The following is an 18,452-nucleotide window of genomic DNA, read 5'->3' on the forward strand; positions in this document are numbered from 1 at the left end:
AACCCAGCAATGCCCCTCTAGGCCCCTTCCCAAGACCCCAACCACAGCTATTTCCAAAGGGTTAGATTATAGAATTCCGTGGTTTTTCCATACAATGTCAGTCAGTCAGTCAGTCGGTCAACAAACACAGGGCTATGTGCCAGGGCCTGTGGATACCAAGATAAACATGACACCTTTGGGCCTGTCTGGAATGAAGTTAAGAGCAAGGTCAACTCCTTAGTTCTGCCACTTACTAGCTATGTAACCTTAGGAAGCCACTTAATCTCTCTGTGCCAGTTTCTTCGTCTGTCAAATGGGATGATGATAATGTACCTACTGAGTGGTAAGCACTTGAGAAGTTGCTATTATTATTTTTCTTGCCCTCAAATAACTCCAGTCTGGTGGAGGAGACTGATATGTAGACTGACCGTCACGATGCCATGCCAAGGACCGAGCTGGGCACAGGGCACCCTGGGAGGCCAGAGGAATGGCTGCTCCTTGGCCTGCACTTAGCAAACATTTATGAAGAGTCGCTCTGTGCCAGGCGCTGTGCTGGCCACAGGGGACATAAAGATGAACGGGACACATTGTCCACTCATCCCTGCTCCTCCCTGCCCTCCCTTCTCCCTCCTGGGCCCAGTCCCAGAATTCTGCCCTGAAGCGGGCACCAGGGAAAGACATGGCCTGGGGGCCAGGCAGTCAGAACACCTGGGTTCATGTCCACCACTCACAGGCTACTTGATGTTGGACACTCTCTGGCTTCAGTTTCCCCACAGTAATATGAGAAAGTTGGATGAGATGACCCCTCTGGTCTTGATCCACTCTGACAGGTGATGAATATATTCTACCCCCACAGGGCTTTAAACTCACCCCAAAGTCCAGTCCCAAGTCAGCCTGTTGTCCCACTGAGGCAGTGGGGAGAAGATGTCTGCCTGGTACTGACTGGCACTGCCCTGCTGATGAGCTGGCACAATTTCACTTGGAACAGGGGGGACTGGATCTAAAGGCAGATTGTTTGAAGTGGGTGGGGGTGCTAGGGGAAAGGCAGAGCCAGCTCCCACAGGCCCTATTCATGGCTCTCTCTGGGGAGGGAGAGAGAGCAGGATAATTAAAACCAGGCTTTGTCCAAATCCCTGACCAAGCCAATATCTCACCTTTGAACCCCTGTAGCCGACAGAGCAGGGCTGATGCCCCTTTAGAAGGAAAACACCAATGAATGGAGCCATGGCCAAGTGCTATTGGTTGGCATGGGGGAGAGTGGGGATAGGAAGTTGGAGAGGTAAAGGAGCTGATTCCCCCAACTGACACCTGAGGCCTTGCCACACTGAGACCTCGCCACACTGAGACCTCTTGTCTCCATCCCTGTCCCAACTAAAAGAAAGGCAACCAAGCTCCAATCCAGCAATAGATTGACCTTGATCTTAGGCTAGTCCAAGAGAAACCCAGATTTGGGGTGGGACTGACAGCAGGGCAAGGAAGGTCCTGAGAATAGGGATAGCAAGGTGACAGCATTGGCTAGAGCCAGACTGCCAGGATCCTACCCCGGCTCTGCTACTTGTTAGTGATGTGATTTTGTTCCACCTCTTAGCTCTCTGTGCCTCAGTGTTCTCAACTGAAAAATGGGAATAATAATGGTATCCACTTCATGGTTGTGCGTGAGGATTAAATGAAATAATTTATATAAATCCTGGCCCAGAATAATTGCTATTTACGTCTTAGCTATCAACTGTACTATGAAAGCAACTGCCCCTCCTTAAAAACATATTTTTTCCATGTATTAATGTATATGCTTATTCGACTATATCCGCATCGCCTATGACTTTGGATTTCTGCACTTGAATTCAACTTCACAAAAATCTACCTGACCCACTATACTGAAGGAAACTTCTCTGCATGATGCTCCAGGCTAGCCTCATATGCTATAGCCCACAAGCCTCTCCCTGGACGCTCTCCTGAAGAGCTAACTGCAATCCCTCATTTTGTAACTTATTCCATTCTCCCCCTTTGTAGTTGCTCTTTTAACCATCCTTCTAAGCATCCCTGCAATGAAGGATGAAGCAAGAAATGCCTCTGCCCACTCCTGCACTGCCCTGTTCTGTAACCAGCACCCTCCCTCATCCCCATGACTATCCATGCCAAAAATGCTGCAGCCCTGGAGGGCCAGATGGGTCTCCTGCTCTCCTTCCCCATGAGCTCAGGGCCACCCTGTGGAGAGGGCACGGAGGTCCCCATCTAGGATACCCAGACACAAGGCCTATTCCCCAGGCCTAGTCCCTCCCTGCTTGGGCTGGGATCCTCAAAAGCCTGCCCCATTCTGCATGGTGTCCCAAAGCTACCTTCCTAATTACGCTCCCCTCTGCAAAGTTTTCATCTTGTGACTCCCAACAGAAGATGGGGCAGTCGGGGAGGGGTGAGTCAGATGCAAGAACTGGGAGCTCACAGCCACTTAAGGGTAGGCTCAAACACTGTGTGAGCAAGTAAAAGAAGAGGCTGGGTTGGGGGCCTTTGGTCTGTGTTTGGAGGTGAAATGACTGGTTATGTAATAGTCATTCAAATCGCATGCCAATGAGCACATCTCAGTGAGAGCGGCCACTTTTGGGAATGGGACTGTTGCCCTGGCAGAGGGGGAGAACCATGTGGGATCAAAGCCATTCACCCCATCTGGGCCCCAGTGGGGGTGAGGGTGGAGATGGTAGAGGGGTGGAGATGAAGTATGTCTTGGTGGGGGGAGAATCGAGGGACTCAGGCTTAATGACCTCCACCCCCACCCCCTGCCCATCCTGAATTTCAAGTTCGTAATTAGGAACTCTTTGGCTGAAAGGTGGAGGGGGTGTTCGTGGGAGAGATGCGAACTGAGGAAGAACTGAGCATACATACATCCAGCTCCTGAGAAACGTACCAGCCTCAGAGTGCAAAGTGCCAGACCCCAGCTCCAACACTGGGGAAGGCTAGGGAGGAGCGACCCAAGGACCTCCAGCCCTGTCAAAGATTAAGAGATCTCAGCTCAGAACTGGACCTCAACCTGTCCCCCCAAGAAACTTCTTTTCTAAGCTCAGAGGACTGGCTTGACAGTGTTTATCCCTTCACCTTGGGAAGAGGGGGAGTGCGCGGTGGGGTGCTCCAGCGGGACTGGGTGGCCAGACCCAGCGGTAGGGGGCTGGCCCCTCCCCAGCCTCAGCAGCTGGCAGATGAAAGAACCCAAGCAAAGTAGCCTAGCGCTGAGTAATGCCCCTGGCACCCCGCGCCCAGACCCACCCACAGCCAGCCGGAGAGGGCAGAGGGGAGGACAGCCGCGCCTGCAGGGCCTGGGGTCCAGGGCCTGTTTCCCTTCCCCAGGACCCGGGGTCCGGGGAAGGACTCACGCCAGGCAGCTCGTCGCGCGGTCCTGCCCTGCAGGGGGCGAGTGTGGCGCGGGGAGGGGGGTGTCCGGCCACAGTGGCCAAGGACATCCCGCTCCGGGAACCCCCTCCCCCACTCCCTCTCCCTCCAGCTGTGCCGGGGCCTCGCCAACGGAAAACGAAAACTCGGGCAGAGGAAACGGCGGCAGACGCCCCGCCTGAAAAACCCGGACAAAAGGCGCGGGCCTCCCGCCCCCGCTGCCCGGCCGCCGGGGTCCTGGCACTGCCGACCGGGTCGTTGCCCCCTGCTCTGGCAGCCCCGCGCGTCCTGGCCCTCTGCCTACCTTCTTCCTTCCCGCCCAGGGCAGCTCTCTCTCCGGCTCCCTCCCCGGCCTGCCACCAGCCGATGTTCTTTGCAGCTGTGCCCGCGATGCCCGCGCTGTGCGCTCCTGGCTGTACCGGCCGAACGGGGGCGCCGCGACCCTGGCCCTGCAGCCAACTCCCGGGAAGGAGCCAGATCCGCCCCCTCCCCTGGCCCAGCACCTCACCTGGGGAGGCCGGGGCTCCGGGCGGGGCGGGATCCCGACCAGGCAGAAGGCGACTCCATTCATCGGGCGACAGCGGCGGCTCTGCGGCCAGGGCACTACTCCCCGAGCGGGCAGGAACCCGGGAGGGGCGGAGCCGGGGGCCGGGCCCTCCCTCTCGCTCCTCCCCTTGAGCTCAGACGGGGCGCACCCGCTGCCTCTCCCTAGGGCAGCGAACTGCCAAAGGCGACTGAGGTAGGGTTTTGCGCTGACAGTGGAGCTAGAAGCCAGAACACAGCCTGGAGGAGAGGTGGTCTCAGGGAGACAGTCTGTGCCGGCCTCCAGGGGGCCGGCTTCCAGGGGACCGGCCCAAACAGACGGTGATCTGGGCTGGCTAAAGAGAGAGGACAAGGGCACCGAACTCGGAAACACAAGGAAAGGGAGGGTGAGAGGGAGGCAGGAAGGTAAAGGGAAGCAGAGAGAAACACAGGCAAACAGATGTCAGAAACGGAGCCACAGAAAGCATGAGAGAGGCAGAGACAAGATAGAGACAGAACAGAGGCAGAGAAAGTCAGAGATAAAGATGAAAGACCCAGGATGGAAGAGAAGGAAAGACAGAAAAAGGCTTAGGGAGCTTTTCGACCAGAGACTCACGGGTGTTGAGAAGAGGGCAGAGATGGTGATGCACATGTGGGCAGGGGATAGGAGGAGAGGGGCTTCCGAGGCTCGGTGCCACTCGATCTAGGGCCCCTCTCTCAGTCAGAGTCTCAGTCCAAGATCTTATGAAGGCCGAGGAGCCAAGGCTGGAAGAGAGAGGCTGGCAGGTGCCCCAGACCTTTGGACCTCCACCTAGCCAGCCTGTGGCTCAGGCCTCTGGACAGCTCACGGACCTACTCCGGAGTGAGCGGCAGTGAGAACGGAGACCCCTCAGATCTCCCAGTCACAAGCAACCAGTAGCCTCCCTTTCCGGCTTCACTCTGAGCTGCACTCAAAGAGCCACTGGGGTCCTGAGCCAGTTCCTTATTTCCTTGCCTCCAAGCAGGCCCCGTCTAGCCCATCTGGGAAGGGACAGTCCCTCAGTGCTTAGTTTCTGATGAGAAGTTCTTTTAGCAAAAAGAACTATCTCCTATTTCCTACACTCCATGCTTACTTCTTTTCCTTTCTCAGAGTATGAAGAAAGGAAGGTAGAGGCCACAGATAGATAGGAATATGATTTGGATAAGGCAGATAAGGAAAGTGGGAAGGCCGACTCCGTCTACTGGAATCGCCCACTCACTCTGAGGCCAGGAGACCTCACACAACTTGTTTGTTTCACCTCTACCACCACCCTGACTCCTGAAAGCGATTAGCCCCAAGCTCCCCACCCCTTCACCACTAATCAGAATCAGGGACTCAAGTCCTGTGATCAAGGTCTCAGGTCCTGTGAGCCTGAGAAAGGAGACTTGCTTTTAAATCTTATATTTTATTTAATTTATTTTAAATCAGGGGGAATGGATGTTTTTATGATAAAGGGGAAGTTAATGACTCCTCCTCTTTCCCCACCTCTCTTCAAGGTCAGATACAGCCAGAATTATTCCCTACTCCTGAGAAGGTCTTCATGATATTTAACTGTAATCTGTCATACTGCCTGTATTTTCTTGCTTAATCTTCAACCAGTTCTCTGTTCCTGACTCTGCCCTGTATGTAGCTCCAGGGGCCCAAGGCTTGCTGCCACCCTGGCTCAAGAATCCTTTCCTCTCAGAACAAGTGGGTTGTCTGTAAGGGGGAAGCTGCGGCATCTGAGATCCAGAATAAACTGAGGCTGTGGGGGAAGGGAGGAGAGCGGTGGCCCCTAGGGTGCCCCTGGCTCACTTTTTCCAGAGCCTGATGCCCTCAGACACTGCAGGAGGCGGTGAGAGGAAATGAGCTCACACTGGCCGGCAGGCAATTCCTCCCTCCACAATGCACTGCACTCACCTCCCCCACCCACTCCCACTTCCCAGAAAGTGTACTCTGCCCCCACCCTGCTGCCCTTCCCACCTCTTCCTGCACCTTGACCCGCACCCCCATCCTGTCCCAACCCTCCCCCATCCATCTTCTCCAACACCTCTTCCATCCTTCCTCTCCATCCTGGCTTCCCATCCCCTGACTCCCTGCAGCTACTCCCTGCATCTCACCTTCCACCTCAAAATCCACTCTCTTCCTGGCATACTCTTTCTCTGAGGTTTTAGGCAGTAAAGCCCAACATGCGGTGGAGGGTGTCCCTCACTAAGGACCATCCTTATACTCTCCCTCTTTCTAAACTCTTCTCCCAGCCCAATCACCTTTATTCATTCACAAATGCTTACTGGGAGCCCGAATATATAAGGGGGTGGGGGAGTAGAGGTATTCTCCTGGGGATATAGAGATAAGGCCTAGCTCCTTTCCTTGAGGGGTCTGGGCCTTACCAATCCTGACTCTAAAATGATATCCTAGAAAAGGAGCAATGTGAGGCTGGAGAAGCAGAGGAAGGCTTCCAGAAGGAGGTGGCCTTGGGCATTTGGGGGCTTCATGGATGGGGCGGGGGGAGGGAGAAGAATGAGGGGAAAAGCACTCCACAGAGGACTACCACGGACAAAGGCAGGGAGGCAGGAGAGAGCATACTAGCAGTGTGGGTGTAGCTGGAGCCAAGTGGAGGGTACATGAACAGGAAGCATGGAGAGATGAGGAAGGAAATGCGGGTGGGGATGTGACCCTGGCGTGACTGCGCCTGAGGCACTTAGATTTTTGCCTGGCTTGGAGCAGGGATTTACGTGGAAATGTGCCATGGCCACTGTGGCTCCATGCAGAAAAAAAATGGAGGACAGCAAGGGGGGTAGGCCTTGCACCGCAGTGTGGGGCAACAAACATTAGAGGCTCCTAGAATTTGATGACCAACCGGGTGTTGAGGAAAGAAGATGGAAGAGTCTAGAATAACTCCAAGGTTTCTGGTTCAGCATATTAGGTAGACGAGTTATCTCAAGTGTTCCCAGAGAGAGGGGACTTGCCCTGTGCTAAGTCCTTCATAATGTATTATTCCAATTTAGCTTTCCAAAGAGGCTGTGAAATGAATATTATGTTTTTCATTTTATGGATAAGGAAACTGAGACCCAGAGAGCTTGAGTATCTTACCCAAGGCCATGCGGGATGTGAACCCAGCCATCTGGGCTCCAGAGTCCACACACTTAACCCCCAGGCTGTGCTGCTAGTGGAATAGTGACGGGCAGCTTAAGCCCAGGTCTATCTCCCTAAAGGGAGGCCTGAGCTAGAGGCATGGCTTTGAAAGTCATTGGTGGACCAGGAGTGCAGTTCAGACTCTCAAGGGCCAGTGCAGAGAGGAGACCAAATGTGGGACAGGACCCGAGGAACAGCAGGTAAGGAAGAGGCAGTGAGGACAATTAGGAAGACTGAGAGGAAGCAAGTGGCTGGAGGAAGTGGCACTGTGACGGGCAGAGAGGGCATCAGGGATGAGGTAGTAGAATCACCCCTGCTAAGAAAATTAGCATAAAGGGACAGCCAAGGAGCACAGGGGAGTCATGGCGAGGCATGTTTCCATTAGGGTGGGGGAAACTTGAGCAGAACTTTTGGTTGAGGAGCAGGCACCAAGAGAGAGAGAGAGCCTGATCAGTGGAGTGGAGGAAAAAGAACTATCTTCCCAGGACCCGGTAGGGCTAGGAGGGGAGTATAGGGGGAGGCCGGGCAGTGCCCAGGCCAGAGCCAACCAGGGTCAGGATCAGGCGTGGCCCGGGAGCTGGCAAGGTGTTGTATGGTGTCATCAAAGAGCACTGAACTGGGAGTCTGAAGACCTGGGTTCAGGTTCCCATCCTGCCTACCTGGTAGCTGTTTATCTTTGAGGAAAAGCACATTCTTTGAGCCTCAGTTTCACCCTCTGTAAGATGAAAACAATAAGGCCTTTTCAGCCTGCCTCTGATTTGGGGCTCGCATTTGATGATGTATTCAAAGCATGCTGTGCTGAAAAGGAAAAACAATGGATGGGAGGCAGGTTATAGGACAAATGGCTGTAAACCTGGCCCCAGTTTTCAGCCCTTCCACTGAGGAGAAAGAGCACCCCCTGGTGGAGAAGGGCAGGAGGGCAGAACTGGAGGAAAGCCTTGAGGAGAGATGGGCCCTATTCTTGTGCCTCTGGCTTTCAGCCCCCAGGTCCTGTGCTTGTCTCTCATAGTCAACCCACCCCCACCTAAATTTTCATCTTTAAAGCAAGCAGAGTCCCAGTTTATTAAAGTTAAAAGACATTTATTGACTGCTGACTACATGTGAACTGCGGTGTGGGGTGATGGGACAGTTTGATGAACCAGTGGATATGCCTGCCTGCAATGAGCTCCTATTCCAGGAAAAGCAACAAACACAGCAAAAGATGGCTGGGATGGTGTTGTGGTGGTGGTGCCAGCAGCACATTAAGCAAAACCAGTGGGAGCCTCCATAATGAAGGGGGAAGGCAGGAGCATGGGAGGCAGTGTTAGTCTAGAGTGGCAAGTGGCAGAGAAAGAAAGTCTGAAGGCTGAGAGCTGGGGAAGACATGGGGTTCTGGCAGAAGCCCCAGGCATCCCACAGAGTGGACCTCATTAAGCATCTTTAATGGTATAGGGTGGGGCAACGGTTCAGTCAAGATGACACCAACTCTAGTCCCCACCCTCATCCCTGCTGCCAAGTCCCTGAAGAATCCTGGGTAAGGGGAATCTACCTGAACACCACTCGGGGAGGAGAAGCTACAGAGCCCTGACCAGGCTGAAGTCAAGGGACACCGGCAACCTGACAAACAGCAGGGGCCTCAGCCCAGCAACCTCTGGACAGCCACCTCGGGGCGAGAATGAGAGGCTACAGCTTCTCTGGGCTGGCAGCAGAGCAAGCAAGCCACACCCAGCGAAGCCCTGGTATCAGGGCAGAGGGTGGAGGAAAGATGCCCAGCCCTGCCGCTGTCAACCGGCAGGCCATAGGGGTAACCATGTTGGGGAACATATTCCATGGTGTGAGAGAGGAAGAGACCTTGGACTGGGGTATCAGCCCTGCAGCCTCTCAGCCGTGTGACACAGGGCAATTGAAGACCTGGTGGCCTGGACTGCATGTGTGAATGTGTATACAAGGTGAACAGATGACTTAAAAGAACCATGACATCACCTAGCAGGAGCTTGAAAACACCAACATGGAGAGAAAAGAAATGAAAATGTGTTGAGCACCTACTATGTGCCAAGCTCTTTACAAATATTGTTGCCCTTGACAACACCATACAGTAGGTATTATTAGCCCCACTATATAAAGGAGGAAACAGGTTCAGAGAGATTAAGTAACTTGCTGAAATCTGATGTTAAGCCCTTGCTCTTTCTATGCAGCACGACCCCTCTGGGAGGAGCTAGGCCAGGGGGTCCCTTCCACCTCCAGGATGCTAAATTCCATGCTTCTATGTGAGGGTTCTGTCATTCTTCCAGCAACTGGCCTGCAGCCCTGCTTTTGACACAGGCCCCAGGCCCACCTGGCGCCTGCACATCCCTGCATATGGGAAAGGCTTGCTCCAATTTCCTCCCTGTCTCTATTCTGCCCTTATGGTGGGGGGAGAGGGGGAGGGAGAGGAGAGGAACATAGAGGAAGGGAAGACAAGAAGGGAGAAGAACAGAGGGGAGGGGCAAAAGGAGGAGGGAAAGGGTGGCTCCCACCTCCCGCTGGAAGCTCTGGAAATCCCCAGCAGCTGCTCTCCTTGCCTCTGTCTGGCCCTGAGCCAGCCTTGGGCAGGAGTGAGGGGCGTTAGATGAAGAGGAAAGAGGGGCGGGCACTGACCACAGGGGGGCAATTCCAGCCCCTGTGAGAGATTCCAGGCATACTCCCCTTTAAGGAAACCCTACATGCCAAAATCCACACATACCAAACAGACACATCAGAGAGGTTCTTGCACTATAAAAGGATTCTTTGCTTTACAAGAGGACTCAGCACATGGGAAACTTAAAATAGGAGCTTCTCCTGGTGTCGTGAAAGAAGCTCTGATTTCAGAAGCACCCCACACACATCATGCTTCTGTCACATCCAGAAAGCTGGCAACACCCGTGAGACTGGCAGGGCTGGGCTGCCTTAAGGCATTGACATCACCCTGGGCACCCCCATGACTGCGCTCTGTGCCGATCATCCGAGTCCCCATTGGGGGGGAAGTCTCACGTTCCAGGGAACATCCTGGCTGCTGTGCTCCTCAGCAGAGGTGTCCTAAGACACCTAAAAGGGGCCTGGAAAGCCACCACTCAGCATAGCTGGCAGGGATTTCACAGAGCCCAAAGAGAGGACAGATGTCCAAGGCCTCCCAGTGTTCCTTTGATGGGGCCAGGGCAGAAGCCCAATGTCCTGACCCTCCTTCATGTTCTCTCCTCCCTTCCATGATGCCAGAGCACAGGGGAGACAAGCTCTGTCCTCTGGGAAGGAAGAAGCAGCTGACCCCCAGAAGAAGTACAGAGGCTGGTGGAGGCAACCGTGGAGCTGCGTTGAGGAGCATCTCAAGCCAAGCTGCACACCCAGTGAGATGCATTCAGGGTGATATAGGCAGAAAGCAGTCATGGCTCCTAGCCCTGCTCCTCCTTTTTTTTTTTATTTTTTATTTTTTTTAATTGAAGTGAAATCCATATAACATAAAATTGACTATTTTAAATTGAACAACTCGGTGGCATTTAGTACTGTACCCCCCTACAATCTGTTTGTCCTCAGAGTGGAGTTGAGGAAAGAGTCAGTAATGACAACAACAACAGATAATAATGACAAATTAAGTCCCCTTCCTCCTGCCAGGCCTGATGCTCCAGGGAGCTGCCACTGGCCATTTAAATTAACAATCAAGATGTCAAACAGGCCTGGAGACTAGACCAGCCCACAAACCTGCCCCAAACATCATGTCCAGCCCAGGGAAGATGCCAAGAATGCTTCATCCTCCCCAGCGCCCCTCTCCTACTCCAGAACTTAGGATCAGACCATCCCTGGACTCCACCTAGCCCTGATCCCTCACTCCCCACCCCTTCTCACACTCCTCCTCACCACCATCACAAGCAGCCCATGAAACCCTTTGCCACCAAGGCAGAGGGGCTGGCTCAGTCTGGAGGGAGAGGTCTCAGAGTCCAGGACCCTAGGCCACTGCTTTAGGCAGAGCAGCCCCAAGGAGCCTGGGAGTGTGCACCAGCCCAGCATTTAAAGGCACTCCTAGGAATGAAAACCCCACCATACAGGCCCCACCCTAAGACCTTACACCAGGCTGGTTAGGAAGAGAGCAAGACAGCCAGCCTCAGGAGCAGCCTCTCACCCCAACCCACATCAGGCTGCTGTCCCGCATAGAGCAGCGGGCTGCAAGTCAGGATGGGGCCCCCTGGTTCACTTGAGAGGCCTAGGCCCACTCACTCAGGATTTGCTGAGCTCTATGGACCAGGTCAGGAGCTCTGACCTGAGAGGGTCTTCACCCTGCCCGCTTCTGCTGGAGCCCTTGTGAAAGAGACAGCACCTGGGGACCTAGCTGGGGTTACAGGTCTGTGTTTGGGAGACATATAGAGAGGCTTCCCAGCCCACCCTACCTTTTCACTGCTATGAAATGGTGGCAGCAGCAGCTGTAACTGGGAGAGGAGGAGGAGTCTGGCTGGGAGAAACCCCTTGATGTGTAGCGGGGAAGGGGAATATATTGGGTTCACACCAGGGGATTCTGGGCTCAGTGATAGTTTCATGGCCTGGGAGAGCCACCCCTCCTTCTGTCAATCCTTCAGTTTTCAGAGAGTGCCTGTAGCCCCCTTAGGCCTAGGATCCTAGCAGGGGCTGGGACCTTATCGAGTGGGGAGTAGGTCTTCTAAATGCGGGTACTCTTCTGGAGAGGTGCACACCTCCCTGTGTATCAGTGATGGGGGATACTCGTGTGTGTGTGTGTCTGTGTGTGTGTACACACTAGCCCCATCCGTTCCCCAGAGCTTCGGCCCCCGCCTGGAGCTCCAACCCCTCTCGCAGTGGCGGGGCCCCCTCCCTCTCAGCACGCCCTCCCGTATTCTATCCTTACGGCCCCACCTCCCCTCTCAGACACGCACCCGATCCTCACGCCCCGCGCCAGCTGACCTGCTCCATGCTGCTGCCAGCTATGCGGTCTTCGCAGCTCCAGCCTCGGGGGTCGCAGGGGATGACGGCCCCTCCATGCGCCCAGACAGTACAGCACCCGGCTACCGCCGAGCGCAAGCAGAGCGGAGTGTCAGCAGCCCAGACCCCCGCCCCGCCCCGCCCTAAAGTTAAATGTGCCTCTTTATCACAGGACTTGTTAGAGCAGGAATATGCTAATGTGCACTATCGTTTCAGGAAGGGCATTTCAGTAGGCTGTCGTTCCCAAATTTACCCGCAGGCCCCGCCCCAACCCCTCCCCTAGTCCTCCATACACACGGGTGGAGGCACCGCGCCCACACACGCACACAACTCTCAATCACGTGCACACATAATGCGCACACACTCCTCACACATGCAGGGGCTTACCCCTGCCTGCACCCCCTTTTCTGCCTGTCTTAGAGGCACTGTTAGTCCAGAGAAGACTCCCTCCAAAGGAAGCCCCTCTTCTCATTCCTGAGGTTTATCGGAGTTAGAGGTGCCCCACCCCTCATTTTACACAGGCCAGGGGGGTTCGTCCAAGGTCTCAGAGCAGCTCGATGTTAGAGCTGACCCCATGGGCCAGACCACTGTCTCTCAGGCTGATGCCCCACCTCAGAGGTTGCCTGAGAGCAGGCCAAAGAGACCCATAGCGCCTGGCACTCAGGGAGACACGGCACCGCCCCCAGCGGTGAGCAGGGGTCTGGACCTTGTGACCATGTGAGGAGTTAGTGGGGAGGGGCCATTCTCTGTGGCCAAGGTCCAGCCTCTATTCAAATGTGTTCTGAGGCCTTGGGCTGTGTGTGGGGAGCAGGATAGAGATTCCTGCCGCCCACCTTGTGCATGCCCCAGGCATGTGCCAAGCAGAAGGATGGATGAACCGCCAGAGAAGGGTCATCTGAAGGCCCGAATATCAGCGAGGAACCTGACTTGTGGGTCATGGGGCCACCCACTCTGGTGAAGACCAAGGAGGTAGCAAAATGACTGCCTCCTCCTCTCACCCCTGCCCCTATTGGGGCTGGCTCCTGACTGCCCACTGCCCCTCTGTCCTGCCCCTGACAGGGCAGGGCCAAACTGAGGGGGGCATCACATGAGCAGACATATGAGAGGCAGGCATGCTTCCCAGGGCAGGAGGGTGGAGTCCTGAGTGGACAGGGGTGGGAATTAACCTGCCCTGAGGCAGGCAGTGGGTTGGTGGCATTAGTGTGCAGAGGCTGGTTGCCCGAACTCCCTGGGCTAGTGCCCAGGCCGGCATGAAGGGGATTTTACTATTTCTCACTGCACCCTGGCCTCTTCGTTAGGCACCAGAGGGTGAGGGGGCAGGGAGCAGGAAGCTGAGATGGGAGAGTTAAGATCCTCAGTGGGCCAGACAAAGGGGGCTTTATAGGCTGGGTGTGGGGGGCATGCTGGTGGTGGCAGGGAGGCAGGAACTGTTTTTTAAACTTTATCAGTTTGAGACTGAGGTTGGACTCCCTCAGCTCTACCATGCTTTGGCCCTGAAGGGTATTTGCTGCTTTGTTGCTAGGACTGTAGCCAGCAGAACTGGCAGCCCTATGCCCCTGGCCGGCCCTCCTCTCAGGGATCTGGTGGGCACTGCCCATGCACTCCCAGTCTTCCCCTCCCAGATGGCTGCAGCTTCTCTTGACTTCCCTTCTATGCCCTCTCAGTGGCCTTATGGCCCCTGTCTGCTACCCAAATGAGTGCTCTGCTGGCTGCCTGGGGAGGGGAAGGACAGACTTGGCTGGGGTCATAAAGATACGGGGTCAATGGGGCCCTTTGTCCCTTCAGAAGGAATCTGTCCTGGACTAAAGAGACAAGAGACAGAGAAGAGTGCCAGCCAGCAAGCATGTCCCTTAAACCCTGACCCGGCCTTTTCCAGACGATGTTGGAGCTGGGCCCTGGGTTGTGGAAGGCAGGCTTCATTCTTCCCAGCTGGTTTCCCTCTGGTTTTCTTTCAGAGCTGAAGCAGCTACTGGGAAGTGAAAACAAGAAGAAGAAGGTGGCCAAGGTGGTAGCAGCTGCCCATGCAGGGCTCCTGAAACAGCTGCTTAGCCAGGCCTAAAGTCTGGGCTTGGGTTTTGCAATGTTGAGAACTGTCTGTCCCCAAAGATGCTGAGCTGGCCCTGAGGACTAGACTCCTACCAGCCAAAGTCGTAGTGGTTAGACTGCTAAATCCCAAAGCTATTTTATAGACACACCCTGAACATTGCAGGAAGCTCGTAAGCAGAGTCCCTGTGAAAGGAAGGGATGGTACTGCCCACTGTCTCTGCCCCAGCCTATGTGAGCCAATGTGCAACCCCCCAGTCTTCCTCGCAGGCCGGATCCCCCAAAAGCTCCTGCTCTTTTCTATTTCTACAGTTCTCTTAGGCCAGAAACTTCAGCAACAGCATCATCTCAGATGGGCAGCAGTCGGGGGTGGAGGCAGGACTCAGCCTAGGTCATTTGATATGTATCTTATTTTATCTCTTTCATAAGATTAAAAGAAGATGGTCTTTTCTCTTGGTGTATCTTTGGGCAAAAACTTCCTTTTAGCAGGTAAAAAAGTATCCAAGTATGGTATTTTCTAACCTTGTCTTTGAGAGGCTTCGAGTTACGCTAGGAGGAGACAGGCCAAGATTCAAATCCCAGGTCTGCCATTTAGTAGCTGTGTGGTATACGCCCCTCTAGCTTCCTCATCCATAAACAGAAATGATAATAGTACCACCTCACCGGGTTAATGAAAGATTAAATGAGATGTAAGTATAAAATGCTTAGTCCTCTAACCAAGCACAAAATACTCAATAAAAGTACTTTCTACAAAGAGCTGAATTAATTCATCTTATGTTGATTATTATTAGCTTTAGTTTAGCTAAATTGGTGACAATTTCTGACTTTGTCCCCAAATTCTGGGAGGCCACATCCTAGCTATAACCAGGTGTTCCTTTTGGGAGCGGCATCTGCCTTCGACTAGGTGGGAAACAGAAATGATAAAGGGCAGTTTCCAGCCTTGTATGATCCCTGCACCCCAGCCCCCTTCCCTTAGCCTCCATAGCCTCTGGGGCTCCCTGGGGAGTGGGAGAAGGTGGAAAGAGAGCCGAGAGCCTCAGGGTAAGGCAGACGGTTCCTGGGGTGCCATGGGCCTGAGAAGGGAGGAAGGAGGAGGGTTACCCAGGAGGGAGTAGAAAGAGATGAGAGGGAAGGGAGGTGGCGGGCAGCAGGCCCCACTCCTCCACCTGCTGCTCTGCGAACAAAGCCAAGGATGATGCAATCCCGGCCGGGTGCAGCTGAGGCTGCAAGGCTGAGAGGAAAGTGGGCGTCCTGGTTGGAGAGGTCAGTGGGCATCAGGGCAGATGCTAGGGGCCTGTAGATGGCTGACCCTGAATTCCCAGCCCAATAGGTGGCTCCTTCATGTGGTTCCTGGCTTCCTCCCGAAGCCCCACTCCCAGGGTCAGACCCCTCCCCAAATAGTCACAGCTGGAGTCAGACATGATGCAACTAGGACATCATTCCAGGAAGCCTCCTCAGAGGGGAGGGCACCTCCCCATGGGCAGTAGCAGAGATGATGAGAGACCCAGACACCGAGTTGACTCAGAGGCCCCAACTGGGCCCTTCATGAAGCAGCAGGCCTCCAGCCGCAGGTTACTGTCGCTCCTTCTTCTCATCCTGGAGATAAAGGACAAAATCTTCTGGGGAAGGTGGGAGGTGAAAGCTCAGGAGAATGCTACCCCAGGGCCTGTTGCACGAAGTAGCACATATTTATCGAAGACAGACACTGAAGGCACTGGGTCTGGGCCCCCAGTGCCAGGAGGCCCTCATCCCCCTGGGGCAAGAATACTGTCAGCAGTCATCAAGTCAGTGGGGGTGGGAGTGGCCTGAGCATGGCCTCCACCAGCCCCTGGGGTGTCTGCCTCAGCTCCCCACTCTGCCTGGGAGCCTAGAGAACAAAGGCTTCCCCTTCTCCTTCCACCAAAGAAAGGGGGCTCGTCCCACAAGGGCTATGTGGAGGATGTATCCTGGGCAAGGGTCCCCAAAGGGACAAGGTATTAAATGAGGACAGCAGAAGAGACCTGGAGATATCGTGTTCAGGAATATTTAAACTGTCTCGCCCCACTGCCACCAGACCTGAAGGGACAGCTGGGTGGCCTAACCCAGAGGAGGCCACTAGGTGGCAGGAAAAGCTCAACAATTTACCTGGTGCCACCCGCTTCCACCACCCGCCCCACAGCCCTACCCTCAGCAACCTCTCCTTTCTCCTCCTTTTCCCTCCAGCCACCTCTCTCTGCAGCTTTGGTGACAAGGGCTTGAAGTGGTTTCATTCTGCCTTCTGCCTTTGGGAAGGCGAAAAGCTCACAGTCTTTCTTCTCAAAATGCTGCTTGCTAATAATGATAATAAATAGCTCCAGTGGCTATTTATTGAGTGTTAACGAGGTTACAGGCATTTTACATGCATTATCTCATTTAATCACACATGAGGTAAGTAAAGAGACTCAAGAGGAGACAGACTAAGAAAACATAAATGGATTACCCAAGATTATGTGACTACCAAGTGGTGGGGCCAGTACTCAAACCCAGGTCTGCAAATGCTGGGCGGGATCCTCCCTAGCAGTGTTAACAGTGGATGTAAGGTGAGGAGGAGGCAAAGAACCCTTCAGATGCATCTGAGTTTTGTCCGCCATCTTTACCATCCCCTCCCTCACTACACCCTTCGAGATTCTAGGAAGGTGTTTTAGTCTCCAGGCGAGTGTGAGGTTTGAAAAGGTCATCCAAGTGATCCCAGCCCACAAAACCTCTGCTCTGCTGCCCTTCCTCCAGACTCCACATGACATTCTGTGTTCTCTCACCGCTTGTGAGAGTTCTCATTCCGTCTGGTTGCCCCCAATTCAGACCCAAAGGTGATTCTACCCAGAGGACCCTCCCCTACTGCCACCTTCCTTCTTGGCCCGTCTTTGACCTACTCATTGTTTTCAGCAAACATGAGGGCATCTCTTGACGTGCTGGCCCAGTGCTGGGTCGTGGGAGCAGAGCAGAGCAGAAGATGAACAAGACCCAGACAGAGCCCATTGTCCAGGCCAAATAAGAGTTTAGCATGTCTAGAGCTGGGACGGCAGTCACTTCTACATATGGTGTTCCATTCAAAGAAATAGGCCCACATCCAGGATAAAAGGAAATCTATCTCTATTACATTTTTCTTCATCAACACCAGGGCATGGGGGAGCGTGGCCGCTGCAAGGAAGGGGGCGCCGGGAGATGACACCTAATACACAGTGAAAGTCCCTTAAATCTTCTTAACTCTTCACATAGGACATCTGCTACCAGATTCTCCTGTTTCATTCCAAATTTTCTGAATCCAACCCAAGCTCAATCGTTACCTTCTCACACTTATTTTTCTCTCCCAGTGTAAACCTAACTAGCCTCTCCTATTCTCCTACCTGTCCAATCACCGCTCGATCTGCAGAATAAAGGCCCAGAAACAAAGTCAAGTTTCTGAGGCAGAGGGAAAGCCAGGCCTTGACACCCCAATGGGATGAGATGAGAAGCCCAGGATTTGAGAGAGGGAGTTTGATGCAACTTCTTCTGGTCACTGGACAAAGCCTGTTGACCCTACATCAGCAGCATCTTCCACCCAAAGGGCAGAGATAGCTATAATTCTCCCTGATGCCACTGGCACCAAGAGGAAGTGGTCCACAGTCCACATACCACCTTTGGAGTATCTTGAGTTACAGCTTTATCACATAATTCACACTCTGACTCCAACCACCAAAACGTCAATCCCTTGAGAAAATTCTGAAGAGTGACATTTTAGTGGCTACCTCCCATACAATCAAGCTGTCCTGTGTGAAAGGTGAAAATCCAGGTTCAAGGCTGGCTGACTAGAGACCAAGGAAAACAAGCAGCACTCCTTCTAAGAGAGCTGATTTCACATTTCTTCAACCACCACCCTTGCACATCTACTCAACTATGCCAGGCCTCGGTACAGGGAGAGAGCTGAACAGGACATGGGCTATGTCCCTCACAGAGCGGAGGTCACAGTTGAGCCAGCAAGCAAATACATGAACAAATATCTCAACAGAGGAAAGAGTATGTGTTTGGCTGGGGAATGGCTGGTGAAAATTCCAGAAGTGACCTTGGAGCAGAACCTTGAAGGATGAGAAGGAGCTTTGAAGGTAAAGATGGTGACAGGTGAGTATCCTCCAGGTAGAGGGGGTGGCATGAGGGAAGGTGGAGTGGCAGGAGGCGTGCCATGATCTAAGAACTTCGAGTCACGCATCATGACCCAAGTGTAGCTCGTGTGGCAGGGGAGGAAAAATAGCCTTGAACGTCGAGTTGAGGAGTTAAGATTTTCTCCTCTATGTTGAAAGTCATCAAAGATTTTAAACTAAAAAAAGTGACCTGAATACATCTTTACTTTAGAAGGACTTTTGAAGAAAAATGCATGATGAAGTCACAGCTTAAACAGGATCAGTGCATAGGATAACATCGCCGTCAAAATTCCCCTTGAAAACCTCTTGGGAGGTGGTTCCATTAGCAATCAACGACAACCCAGCTA

At 53.6% G+C, this 18,452-nt stretch overlaps 1 protein-coding gene across 1 annotated transcript in view; it reads right to left on the bottom strand.

Moving 5' to 3' along the window:
• The window catches only part of ARHGAP23 (Rho GTPase activating protein 23), a 65,472-nt gene extending 61,462 nt beyond the window's left edge, over nucleotides 1–4,010 (bottom strand). The window contains exon 1 of the mRNA XM_015599107.2: nucleotides 3,866–4,010. Coding sequence (XP_015454593.1) covers nucleotides 3,866–3,928 — 63 coding nt within the window. The 5' untranslated portion in view covers nucleotides 3,929–4,010. The remainder of the gene's footprint in view (nucleotides 1–3,865) is intronic.
• Nucleotides 4,011–18,452: the final 14,442 nt, after the last annotated feature.

The sequence above is a fragment of the Pteropus alecto genome, unplaced genomic scaffold (genome assembly GCF_000325575.1).
Source record: "Pteropus alecto unplaced genomic scaffold, ASM32557v1 scaffold98, whole genome shotgun sequence".
In the NCBI taxonomy this organism is placed as follows: domain Eukaryota; kingdom Metazoa; phylum Chordata; class Mammalia; order Chiroptera; family Pteropodidae; genus Pteropus; species Pteropus alecto.